The sequence below is a fragment of the Primulina tabacum genome, chromosome 3, assembly GCF_025594145.1.
Source record: "Primulina tabacum isolate GXHZ01 chromosome 3, ASM2559414v2, whole genome shotgun sequence".
In the NCBI taxonomy this organism is placed as follows: Eukaryota; Viridiplantae; Streptophyta; class Magnoliopsida; order Lamiales; family Gesneriaceae; genus Primulina; species Primulina tabacum.
The window spans coordinates 33,514,927-33,527,271 of record NC_134552.1 but is presented as its reverse complement, the minus strand read 5'-3'; the positions used below and the strand labels follow the sequence as shown (position 1 = coordinate 33,527,271).

At 39.5% G+C, this 12,345-nt stretch overlaps 1 protein-coding gene across 1 annotated transcript; it reads right to left on the bottom strand.

Moving 5' to 3' along the window:
* Positions 1-955: 955 nt before the first annotated feature.
* LOC142538673 (uncharacterized) lies at positions 956-1,618 on the bottom strand. The gene has a single exon (XM_075643976.1). It carries the CDS (start codon positions 1,616-1,618, stop codon positions 956-958), a length of 663 nt encoding a protein of 220 aa, XP_075500091.1.
* Between the last annotated feature and the right edge of the window lie 10,727 nt (positions 1,619-12,345).

Here is a 12,345-nt window from a genome sequence, read left to right as displayed (position 1 = left end):
TAATTGCCTTGGTGCATAGGCAATTACCTGACCTTCCTGCATAAGCACACACCCTAATCATCCTTTTGAAGCGTCACTATATATCGTGAAGTTCTTGCCCTCTTCGGGAAAAACTAGTACTGGTGTAGATGCAAGCTTTGTTTTAAGGGTTTCAAAACTTTTTTCACATGCTTCATTCCAAATGAATTTTAATTCTTCTATGTGAGTTTGGTGAGAGGAATGGCTATCAAAGAAAATCATTCCACAAATTTTCTATAATAGCCAGCTAATCCCAGAAAACTTCTTATTTCGGTTATAGTCTTTGGTCGAGGCCAGTCCTTTATTGCCTATATTTTTTTAGGATCCACTGATACCCCTAATTCAGAGATTATATGGCCTAATAACGCAACACTTTTCAGCCAAAATTCACACTTATTGAATTTGGCATAGAGTTCCTTTTCACGCAGTGTCTGCAAGGTAAGACGCAGATGTTCTCGATGGTCTTCCTCACTTAGTGAGTATACAAGGATATCATCTATGAAAAACACCACAAACTTATCAAGGTATGGCTTGAATACTCGGTTCATAAGGTCCATAAATGTTGCAGGAGAATTTGTTAGACCAAAAGGCATTACCGTGAATTCGTAGTGCCCATATGTTGTCCTAAAAGTTGTTTTAGGGATAACCTCTGCTTTAACTTTTAACTGATGGTAACCTGATCTTAGATCGAGTTTTGAGAAAACCTTGGCTTCTTCTAGCTCTGATCGAAAAGATCATCTATTCTTTGGAGATGGAACTTATTTTTTATTATAATCTTGTTCAACTCCCTATAGTCAATACATTGTCTCATGCTTCCGTCTTTTTTCTTTACGAACATAACTGGGGCTCCCCACGGGGATGCGCTGGGTCGGATCTTTTTCTTATCCAATAACTCCTAAAGTCTCTCCTTTAACTCCTTTAATTCAACTGGAGCCATTCAGTATGGTGCCTCTGAATTTGGTGTAGCACCAGGGACCAAATTAATTTCAAATTCCTCTTCTCTATCGGGTATCGCACCCGGTAAATCCTCGGGAAAAACATATGGAAATTCTTGGACAACTATAATATCTTCCAACTTTGGGGCAGCTTCTTCTTGGACATCGTTGATCATTGCAAGGTAAATTTCTTCACCTCCTTTTATGGCATTCCAAGTTTGTGAGGCAGATAGAAGAGATTTTTTTTCCTTGGCCTTTCCATGATATATGATTTCCTTTTTATTTGGAGTCTGAAGTTTGACATTTTTCTTTTTACAGTCTACCATGGCTTGGTGTTTAGCTAACCAGTACATACCGAGAATGATGTCGAACTCAATCATGTTGAGTTGAATCAATTCTGCTTCAAAGATTTGATCACTGATGTAAATTTTACTTTCCCGGTGTACCTTATGACTTTCAATTGTTTTTCTAGCAGGTGTTGCAACTCTTAACGGTTTACTAAGAGTTTCATGCTCAAGTTTCAGCTTTTTAGCAAATCGTCTAGACACAAATGAGTGGATAGCACCACAATCAAACAAAGCATAAGCAAGCATTTCATTTGGTAAAACATTACCTGCCAACATATCATTGGTGTTATCTGTTTCATCATGAGTCATAGCGTACATTCGTGCGTTGGCATTTTTTCATTTGGTTTGTTTGGTACAGTCCCTTTATCATTGTTCCCAAGACACTCTCTAATCCGATGTCCTACTTTCCCACATTTGAAACAAGCTCACATCTTCCTATAACATTCTCCGATATGATTCTGTCGACAAGTAGAACACCACTTTCCTTCCTTGTTGACGACATTGTTAAACGTACTTTTGGAGGAGCCGCTTGAATTTGGGGCCACTCTGAGCAGACTGACAGAATAAAGGTCTCTTGTTTTTGTTCTCCTCTTCACGGCGCTTTATGTCTGTTTCCACGCTCATCACCGCGCCCATTATGTCTGAAAAGTTGTTTGGTCTGAATACAGCCAAAACATATTGAATTCGGTTGTTCAGCCCTTTCTTGAAACGGTGCATTTTCAGAGTTTCATCCGACATCATGGTTGGAACATAGGTTCCAAGATCATTGAACCCTTATGTGTACTCCATTACTGTTATGTCTGATGTTTGTTTAAAATTTTTGAACTCACTTAGCTTTTGAAGACGAAATTCAGCTGGGTAATATTGATTTAAAAATTATCTCCTGAAGGTTTGCCAAGTGATCTGTTCCATATCAGCCAAAGATGGTGACACTGTTTCCCACCACTTGCGTTCTCGATCTTCCAGAAATGGTGTCACAACTTCAACTCTAAGTCCCTCAGGTACTTGCAGTAGATGCAATTGAGTTTCGACATTCTTAAGCCAGTTATGACTGACTTCTGGATGAAGATTGCCATCAAAGGTTGGAACTTTGTTCTTTCGGAGAGATTCGTAATGATGCTTAATTCCTCGCGATTGTGGTTCTGGTGGCAGCTAGATAGCATTGGCAATGGGGTTCACAATTCCTTGCAATGTTGCAGCTATAATCGTAGCTATTGCCATCATATCCTCTCGGCTAAGATTCACCCTCGGAGGTGATGGTGGATTTTTGTTTTGATTGGTGTTGTGGGGGTTTCGGTTGTTCTGGTGGTCTGCATGCCATTTCCTATAAACATATATTTTATTAATTTTTTTGTAACAATGCATAATCAAAGAAATATTTTCATTAATTTTTGAAATGCATACAATCAGTCTTTCAATATCAAAATGATTAGCCTAATTGGCCTAAATACAATCGATGCTTATACTAGAGATTATTCTACTCGTCCAGTACTTCACCATCTCCTACAGCTTCATCAATTTCTTCTTCCATGGGGTTTCCTCCTTGGTTTTCTTCGAGTTCGTCCATGAGATCTTCCATATTGATCATAACATTTTGTAGTTGATTGATGTGTTGTTCCAAAAGAGTATTGTGATTCGCCAGTGTTTCCACTTCCTCTTGTAGCGGCTGAATTGTGGGTTGGTTTACATTTTCATTGACTTTCTGTTCTTTGATTTGTTCCTCAAGACGGCGTTGTGTTTTGAGACGACTGTCATCCCGAATATGGAGCGTAAAAATCCTATCTTACGCTTTGTCCAACTCTCTTTTTGTGATCTAGTGTTGCCATTCTGATTCTTTGTGGTAGGCGGTATAGCTGGGGTTTTACTCCTCCGATGATGATGCTCTGATTATTGCGATTTCTCATAGCATATCTTCCCGTTGAGCTAATCTTCGAGCTTTAGAGTTACTTCCTCAAACCATGTTAGCTGAAAATTTAAGTTTATAGTTAGATTAAAGTTTTGAGCTTAATTTCGAGTTTCAATTCTTACATGATTCGCTTCAAATATTTCGGGTTCTCACAGAGGGGCGGCCGAATTATGGAGGTAGGGTTAGGGTTTGGGTGGGTAGGGTTAATACATAAAATGTTAGAGTAGGTGCCCGTCAAGCCAAGTGTTGGCCGAGTGTTCACAATGAAACTCTATGAATAAACAATCTTTATTTCAATAATATTTGAAATTATTGTTTTGGCACATCTTTATCTGTATACTGATGCTAGTTGCATAGATAATGTCCTTGAATATACAAATAGTAAAAAGAATATGAGATGCTCATATGATGAGTATCATGAAACTCATATTTGGAATACTGTATATTCTAAACATGTAATGCCCGAATTTTGATATAATATGGCAGTAGTTGTGATGTTTCTTGGCTTTACGATATGGTATGAATGGTAATGATGTTATAGAATGAAATAGATAATGGATGGGTAGAATCAAAGGGGGAATTTGAGCTAAATAGATAATGGAAGTGCAGAAACGGTATGAAAAATATGGCACAAGTTGTGGTTTTTAGAATAATGTTTTGTATATTGATCCAATTGATGTGAGGCTACTTCCATTAAAAATATAAGACATAAGGCTATAACTTTTCAGTTTTGAGTTTTGTTCAAATCATTAGGGAAGATGAGCCAAAAGCGCCCCGAAATGTGTCGTGTGTATCGTCGTTCCTACAATGACACATGTTGGGAGATTGAGCATTAATTTTTACTCAGACATCCAAATGACATGAGGCCAATTGGATATGCAAGCCAAGATATAGGGCTACAACTTTTTGGTTTACCACTTTTCCTAATTCTGAAGGAAAGAGGCGTTTCGGAAGCGATATTTGTAGTGGATGTGCGCATAGTGCGCGCCCGGGCGGGAATTAATGTGCGCCCGGGCGGGTCTTGTTCGGGAAAAATGGTGTTTTGGCCGAGAGTTCCGCGCCCGGGCGGAAAAAGATGTCTGCCCGGGCGGCGGGCGATTTTTAAAAAGCGTGTTTTCGAGATTTAAGTGATATAATAGAAGAATTGGTTCACTTTTCCCTCATTTCTCTCCTCACTTCTCGATTTTTCTGTGGGGACCCGGACGCTAATTCGATTTTTAATCATCTTTGGGACTAATTATTCAATTATAATAAACAGGATCTAAATTTTTTTTTTAAAATACAAAGCGGAAACGTTATGTAAATCAATCTGCATTACATATTAAATATAAACGTACAAGTCTTGTATTATCTACAATAATCCAACTAGGTTCAACTACATATCAGTGCTGACTCCTAATTTATTTCTGAGCCCGGATCTCCACGCTATCTAGTCCAGCCTCGTTCTCTTCTTGACCCTGATCATGTCCCACCTGTTGTCATGCACACATACAAACAAGACAACAGCCGGATAACTCCGGTGAGAATTACATTCCCAGTATAAATCATGTATACATGCCTTTCATATAAAAAATATAAAAGCATGGAATAGACAGTCATAACATCTATCAAAATCAGAACATGAATCAAATATTCATCACATGTATTATAATCCTAAACATGAATCAGTAAATCTTGTGACATCGTGCAATGTGCCCGTGGCGATCCCACCACTATCAGGCGCTTCTGTCACAAGATCACTCGTGTACAACTAGACGTATTCGCCTATGACTCCGTACATAAATCAATAAATCAAAGATATCAATATCATTCAATTGCAAATAACAATGCAATAAAATAAAGTATGTGATTTCGGGAGACTCAAGTCAAACCTTACTTGAGTTGTGCAATCCCAACTCAACATTAATTTATACCTTAGTTGTAGAACCCGTAAATCAGTCTACGTATAAGCCATACATAATTCTAGATTTTTAAATTTAATTGACTTCATTGCATGATTATTTTAAATGCATTTCTTTGAAGTTAATTATTTTATTATCTCAGTTCAGTAGTTTGATTTTTAGCATTTCAGTTATTTTCAGTGAGGCCGGACTGGAGTCGGAGTTTGGAGATAGAATTTAAGATTCGAGAAATATTTCCAGAAGTTAATTTAGCTAGCAAGTAAGTTAATTTAAGTTAATAAGGAGATTTGGGGATTGATTTATGCAACTTGAGGTGAGTAGAAAATAAGCTCATTTGAGTTACTTAATTAAGGATTTATTCAATAAATTAATTAAAGGATTAGTGAGGCTTTTTAGAGTTATTAATTTAGTAAATAAACAACAATCCACATTCATTTCATTAGTAGATTTCGGCCACCCCTTGGTTACTAGAGGATTCAATTGCCAACTCATCAACAATGACCATTTTTTTGCATGTAATTAGTAGGATAAATCTAGGATTTTTGGGAGCACCATGTAATTAATTAATGTTAGAACATTATCCTAGTCTAGATGAGCATGTAGAATTGGTCATTGCACCACCATAATCCCTCCAAGTAGAATTGATAGCAAATTACAATTCAAAATTCAAAAAAATGGAGACTTGGTCTTGATTCTTTCCCTATATTTTGCACCCATCTCCCTCACTCCCCTAACCATCATATCCCCTCCCTTAGTCACGAAATTCAGAGTGTTTTTGAGAGAGGAAAACCGTGGGACTCATAGCTAAGCGAAGGGAGAAAAATCGAGTAGAAGAGGAAAGGAAAGAAGCGCTCCATCTCCTCCGTGCCGCGTCGTCGTCGTTTCGTTCGTTTTCTTTCGAAACGAAACCAGGCATGTCTAGATTTCTTTCAAAACTCAATCAAGTCATATTATCAATTATTTTTCAGTACATGATCATGTTTTATCATGCAAAAACCGAAATACATCATAGAATTTTCAGAAAATTAATGCATGTAGATTTCGGCCCTTTCATGACAAGCTTCACGTTTTTCTGAGTTTTGCTGTTTCAGGTGATTGGTTCGATTCCAGGCTCCCAAGGCGACCTATGTACATGTAATAGGATGCATTAGGACCACGTTTGTCCATTGTTTTAACCCCATGCTCGTTGGAAATTCAGAATGACAGCAACTTTCCCATTGCTTCTCATGTGTTCGAAAATTTCAGTTTTTATGTCAAGGGGTTGGATCTGATCTTGGCTGCCCTAAGGGCTCTTAGCCATGGTTGGATCACTCCCCTAGCATGTCTAAGACGTGACTAAGTCGCCCTTTTGGTGGCTTGGTCCATGGCTCATCGGTATTTAAATAAACAACAAGAACAGCCCCTCCCCTCTCGGTTTCCCTTCTTTTGACAGCATCATGTTTTTCGAATTGTGTGGTTTGACGTGGATCTTGGTTGGCCTATGGCCCTTAGCCACGGTTCATACCATGCCCCTAGATGTCTAGATCGTGCCATGGTCAATCAAATGGCCACTGGAACGACACGATACATCAATCGAAGCAACACACTACACACGCATACAAAAGCATTCTCGGTATGAGTTTTCGGTTGTTGCTGGAATGGTGCGAACTATGGCTAGCCAAAAGCCCTTAGCCATGGTTCGAATCATTCCTTGGGACGTTGTGGAGAGGATTTGGTTGGTGGAAAATTACAGCAAGTTGCTGTGTCAGTTCGGTGGCTCGTTCGAGTTCTTGGTTGGCTTTTAGCCCATTACCTTGGACTGGACAGTGCCTCATTGAGTTAGGAAGGTCATGTTTTTGACCGTTTGTCATTTGGATCATTTTTGAGGTCGTACAAGAATTTACGGTGCGATGTGCCAAATTGACTCTCGAAAGAGCGTTTCGTGTTTTGGCCTCCATTCCACCTAGATTTCGACCCTATCATTTTAGGAGCATTATTTTATGATTTTTCAGCGTATTTTAATCATGACTATACGTCGGTTCGGTGTCGGTTCAGGTTGGCTCGGAGTCATGATTAAATGCGAAGTCATTAGGCATCATAGTCATATCTTTTGAACGTAAATTGCGTAGTTGGTCATGTTTAAGCTATTGCATATTTTTCACAGCACAGTTAGGTTGCAGCGAGCCTGAGGACGATCCAATCCAATCCAGTTGGTAAAATTACGGGACATTTTCATTATGCCAGTTAATTATTTTTCGTGCATTAAATAGAAAATGATTATTTTTGAGATTTATGCGATATGGCTTGTGGTTCATTCACTATGTGGGAGTGTTATTTTATACGGTCGCCAGTGACCGATCAGTTCAGTATGGTACCACCCGATCGCCAGTGACCGGCCAGCTCAGTTCAGTTTCAGCCTCCCCGGTAGCCAGTTACCGATCAGTTCAGCTTAGTGCAGTGGCCACAGGCGTAAAACATAATCTCAACAGAAAATTTTATCAGTTATTTCAGTACAGGCTCCAAGGAGCAAACATTTTTTTCTGTGATTATCAGTTCAGTTATGCACGTATTATAATTGCTCAGTACAGATTATTTTCAGCATGCCTCAGGACAGGATATGTTAACTCATGCATATTTTAATTCAAATTTTTACTCGTTACCTGCGATATATGTATGCTGAGTCTTTAGGCTCACTAGACTTGATTGTTGTAGGTACTGATGAGGCCAGGGCCGAGGGCGGGGACCAGTGAGCCATCTTGGGTCGGCAGTAGTGGCACCCGAGGACCTCAGAGCAGCAGTTGTTATTTTATTCCGCAAACATTTTATCAGTCATTGGATAGTTTTAAATTTTGATTTTTGGCAAACTTTATTTTCTTCCGCTGCAATATTTTGAAATATTGAACTTGTTTCACTAGTGATTTTATGAAGAAGGCCACTTAAGTTCTTTTAAAAAGAAAATTTTTAATTTTCCGCAAATTTTCATGCAAGAAGTTCTAGAGGCTTTGCATTAGTATTCGCGGTCTGACGAAGTCGAAGTCTCGAAGTCAAATATGTCCATATCAATCTGAAATACAATATTGCATAGGCACAATTTCAATATGCAACTCAATTCAAAATCTATTTTGATCAATACTCAAATAAAACATAATCTGATCAATATCGAATCAAGATACAATCTAATTCATATCGACGATATCACGATATAATCGAAATCACTACTGAATCTGATCAATATCAACCCACTGATGTTTCGACGGTATAACAATACATTCTCGCTAACCCCGTCAATTTCAACATCACAGATATAATACCAGAACTCATCACCAGTATCAGTACAACTCATAATCTGAATAACAATACAACTCTGATATCGAATCTCGATCAAATTAACTCCGAAAATCACAACAATTACATACACAGTCTGTTCTTCAATCTGACTTCAATTATACGATGTCTACGATATCAGAAACACCATATATGATTCATATTCAATTCTGACAATATCATAATTTCAAATCGTATCTAAACGTAACAAAACTTACGTCCAGTTGTAGCTGTCGTCGCTAGGAACACGATACCGAAGTCGGATTACAATTCGAATGGACGGGTCGAAATATAAAGGCATAAGGATTTGGAGCTTCCCTCCCTCGGTTCTTTTCTTTTTTTCTTCTGAAGAATTGCAAGGTACTTATATATATATATATCAACACATTCACGCATGCAAGGCAAGTGGCTAAATGTGCATACTGCACGTCTCGCGCATATGCGCGACCAGCATCGGCGCATATGCGCAAGACACAAAGTCTCGGTGCGTAGCATCACGGCAGCTCGCGCATATGCGCGCCCCATCGTCGCGCATATGCGTGAGACCTACTGTCTCGTGCATTCTACCACTCGCGCATATGCGCGACTTCACCCCGAGCATGTGCGCCCAACTCTCTGCCTACCTCGCGCATGTGCACGGCTCACGTCGCGCGTGTGCACGCAACTCTCTGCCTACCTCGCGCATGTGCGCGGCTCACGTCACGCATGTGCGCGCAACTCTCTGCCTACCTCGCGCATGTGTGCGGCTCACGTCGCGCATGTCCGCGCAATGTTCCGTTCCAGCCCCTTGGCTACTGGGCACCTCGCGCATATGCGCGCCCTCACGCCGCGCATATGCGCGGGGTCTTCTGCCAAATCCGCGCATGTGTGCGCACCAGATCGCGCATGTGCGTGGATGGCATCTCCCTCGCACATATTTCCCGTCTTTTCTCGTCTTTCCCGGTCTGATTCATTCCGTCTATAATCACATCAATTAATCATAAATCATTTCAGATTAACAGGATAAATTTCTCGAGCCTTACATTTTCACTCCAAGGGAAGCTAGGGTTCTCTTTTTCCTTCATTGGTCCCTTTGATTCTAGCTACTTGTTGGGTTTTTGGAGTAAGAGAAAGAGCATTTTGGGTTCAAGGAACTAAGGTAAGCTTGTGAGTTTAGTTATTGTTGGATTTTGTTGTTGAGGAATTTTGGAGATTTTGATTGTATTGGTTTCAATTTAAAATGGAATTGAAGCCAATGGGAAAGTAAAGGAGCTAACTCTATAACACGCATGTTATGTGGTTGATAAAATGATTCAAGAAATGTTTTTATGGCATATTACGGTTAAGAAATTTACGGATCATGATTCGAAGCAGTATTGAATTAATTATGAATTTTGAACAGAAACTACTGTGTTTTGATAGATGATCAATGTTTTTGAGTTAGAGTAGATTTTAAAGGTTCAAGACTTCTCACCTACACATTTCGATCTTCTTTTGGTAATATTTGAAAGGTATGTTACGGTCGGTAACATACGAGGTAAAAGTATCATTTTTATTTTAAATTGAAAACTCTATGGCTCGATGAATTATTGATGATTTGATGATGATTGTTGTATTGAGATGAGTTTATTATGATATCGAAATGATGATATTGATTTGCATCATTACATTGCATATTGAGCCACTTGTCGATTCAGATTTGATATGGCGGAGGTCGCCTTGATTTATTGATTTGTTGGACGTATGGGGCTATAGTTGAATTGGCATAGTGTATGCGGAGGTCGCTGCTATGGCCTGAACACTCTCTATAGGCGCACCATAATCCTAGGATTATAGAACACAGCACCCCACCCCGAGCGGATGAGTCGGTGGATGTTGCTGGGTGATTCTATTCCCTTGGGTAACCTATGACCAGATGATTCACTTGATCTTGAGATTTATTGATAGCCCACAGCTTCTGATCATGCATTGCATTATATTGCATCTTTATGAATCTCATATGAACTATTTGTAAATTTTAATTCTCATATGTTATTGATTGTATCATACTGGATTTATACTCACCGGCATGTCGGCTACCTCTTGTTTTCATGTGCTTGACGGTAGGTGAGGCGAGGTTTGGGATGCCAGAGTCCAGCTCCAGGCGAGGAGACACGAGTTAGAGTGGGATTCTCGGGTCTTAGGAGCTATGTGATGATGTTTGGATTTCTTTGGTTCACTAGTTTATTTTGGCATGTTGAAACTTATATTCAAACATTTGAGACAATTAAATTATTTTGAAAATGTTTTGTGGATTTGTGAACTAAAAATTATGTATTTTACTAAATCGTTTGGTTTGTTACATTTATAATTATTGGTATTAGATGTCTGACCCGGGGCCCCACATTAGGTGGTATCAGAGCGTAAGATATTTGGGAACAGGGTAGATCGGGTCAGTTTGAATTGCTTGACCATGTGATATATTTGTTAGCAGTTTCATTGTGCTATGATGTGAAATACATGATTTAAATTGAGATATTATATTGTTGAGTTTTATTCGAGATTTTTGAGATTGTTGAGTCTCAAGAGCCACAGATGATTGATACAAGATTGAGATTATTATGATATTGTGATTTATATGTGTTTGATCTATTTTATATCAGACATGACTACTCGAGGTAGAGGTCGTGGTAGACCTAGACAGGACATACCAGTGGCACAAGATCAGGGCAGTGCTACTCATACTCAGATGGATATAACTCCGACTCCGATGGAGATACTGTTAGCCAGATTTCAGTCTTTGCACCCACCGATGTTGAAGGGTACAGAGAATGCATTAGAGTGTGGGAACTGGTTGGAGAATATGGATCAGTTATTTGAATCTCTTGAGTAACCAGATGATCGTAGAATCAAATTAGTTGTTCATCAGTTATTAGATGTTGCTAAGAGTTGGTGGATCATGACAAAGAAAGCTTTAGAGGGTCGAGGTACGATTGTTACATGGGATATTTTTAAATCTGAATTTTATCAGCGTTTCTTTCCTACCTCTTACAGGAAAGATAGGGGAGCCGAGTTTGCAAATTTAAAACATGGAAATTTGAATATTGAGGACTGTGTTGCTAAGTTCTCGAATTTACTGAGATTTGCTCCTCATGTAGCATACGATGAAGAAGCTAAGGTCGATCACTTCATAAATGGTCTTAACCCAGATATATTTACTTTGGTTAATACCGGAAGGCCTAACACTTTTGCTGAGGCTCTTGATCGAGCAAAGGGAGCTGAAATTGGAATCATTAGGCAGAGAGGTTTTCAGTATTCGCAACGACCCCAACAGCCGCAGTTCCGACAGCATTTCAGACAGGGTAATAGTGGCGGTAACAGTGGAAACATAATAGAGCAGTTCAAGGCTAGAGGGAAGCAATTTAAGAGACATGGCAGTAATTTTTCGTGTTCTAGTGGATCGAGACAGTCTGGTTCAGTTCAGAGTACTGATTATTTAACCCCGACTTGTGGTCAATGTGGTGGTAGACATTATACCGATCAGTGTAGAGGAATCTCGGGAGCTTGCCACTTGTGTAACCAGGTGGGACACTATGCTCGAGTGTGTCCTAACCGTGGCAGTGAAATATCTCAGAGTGGGGGATCATCGAGACAGACACCTCACCAAAATCGTCAGACCCCTACAGTTCATTCTTATCAGCAATCAAACCGGACAGATCAGAACAAACAAAGTGGTAGCCATAGGGTAGGACAGACACCAAGACAGCAGGCTCGAGTTTTTGCACTCACGGAGGATGAGGCGCATAATGCTCCAGATAATGTCATTGCAGGTAATTGTTTTCTATCAGGTTATCCTGCTTATGTTTTGATGGATACTGGTGCATCACATACTTTCATAGCTGAGCACTTTGTCACATTGCATTCGTTGCATGCTATGCCATTATCATCTACATTATCTATTTCTACTCCACTGGGCA

What these genes read in the sequence shown, in the direction of transcription:
- LOC142538673 (XM_075643976.1), bottom strand. Translation starts at nt 1,618, where the DNA reads ATGTACGCTATGACTCATGATGAAACAGATAACACCAATGATATGTTG.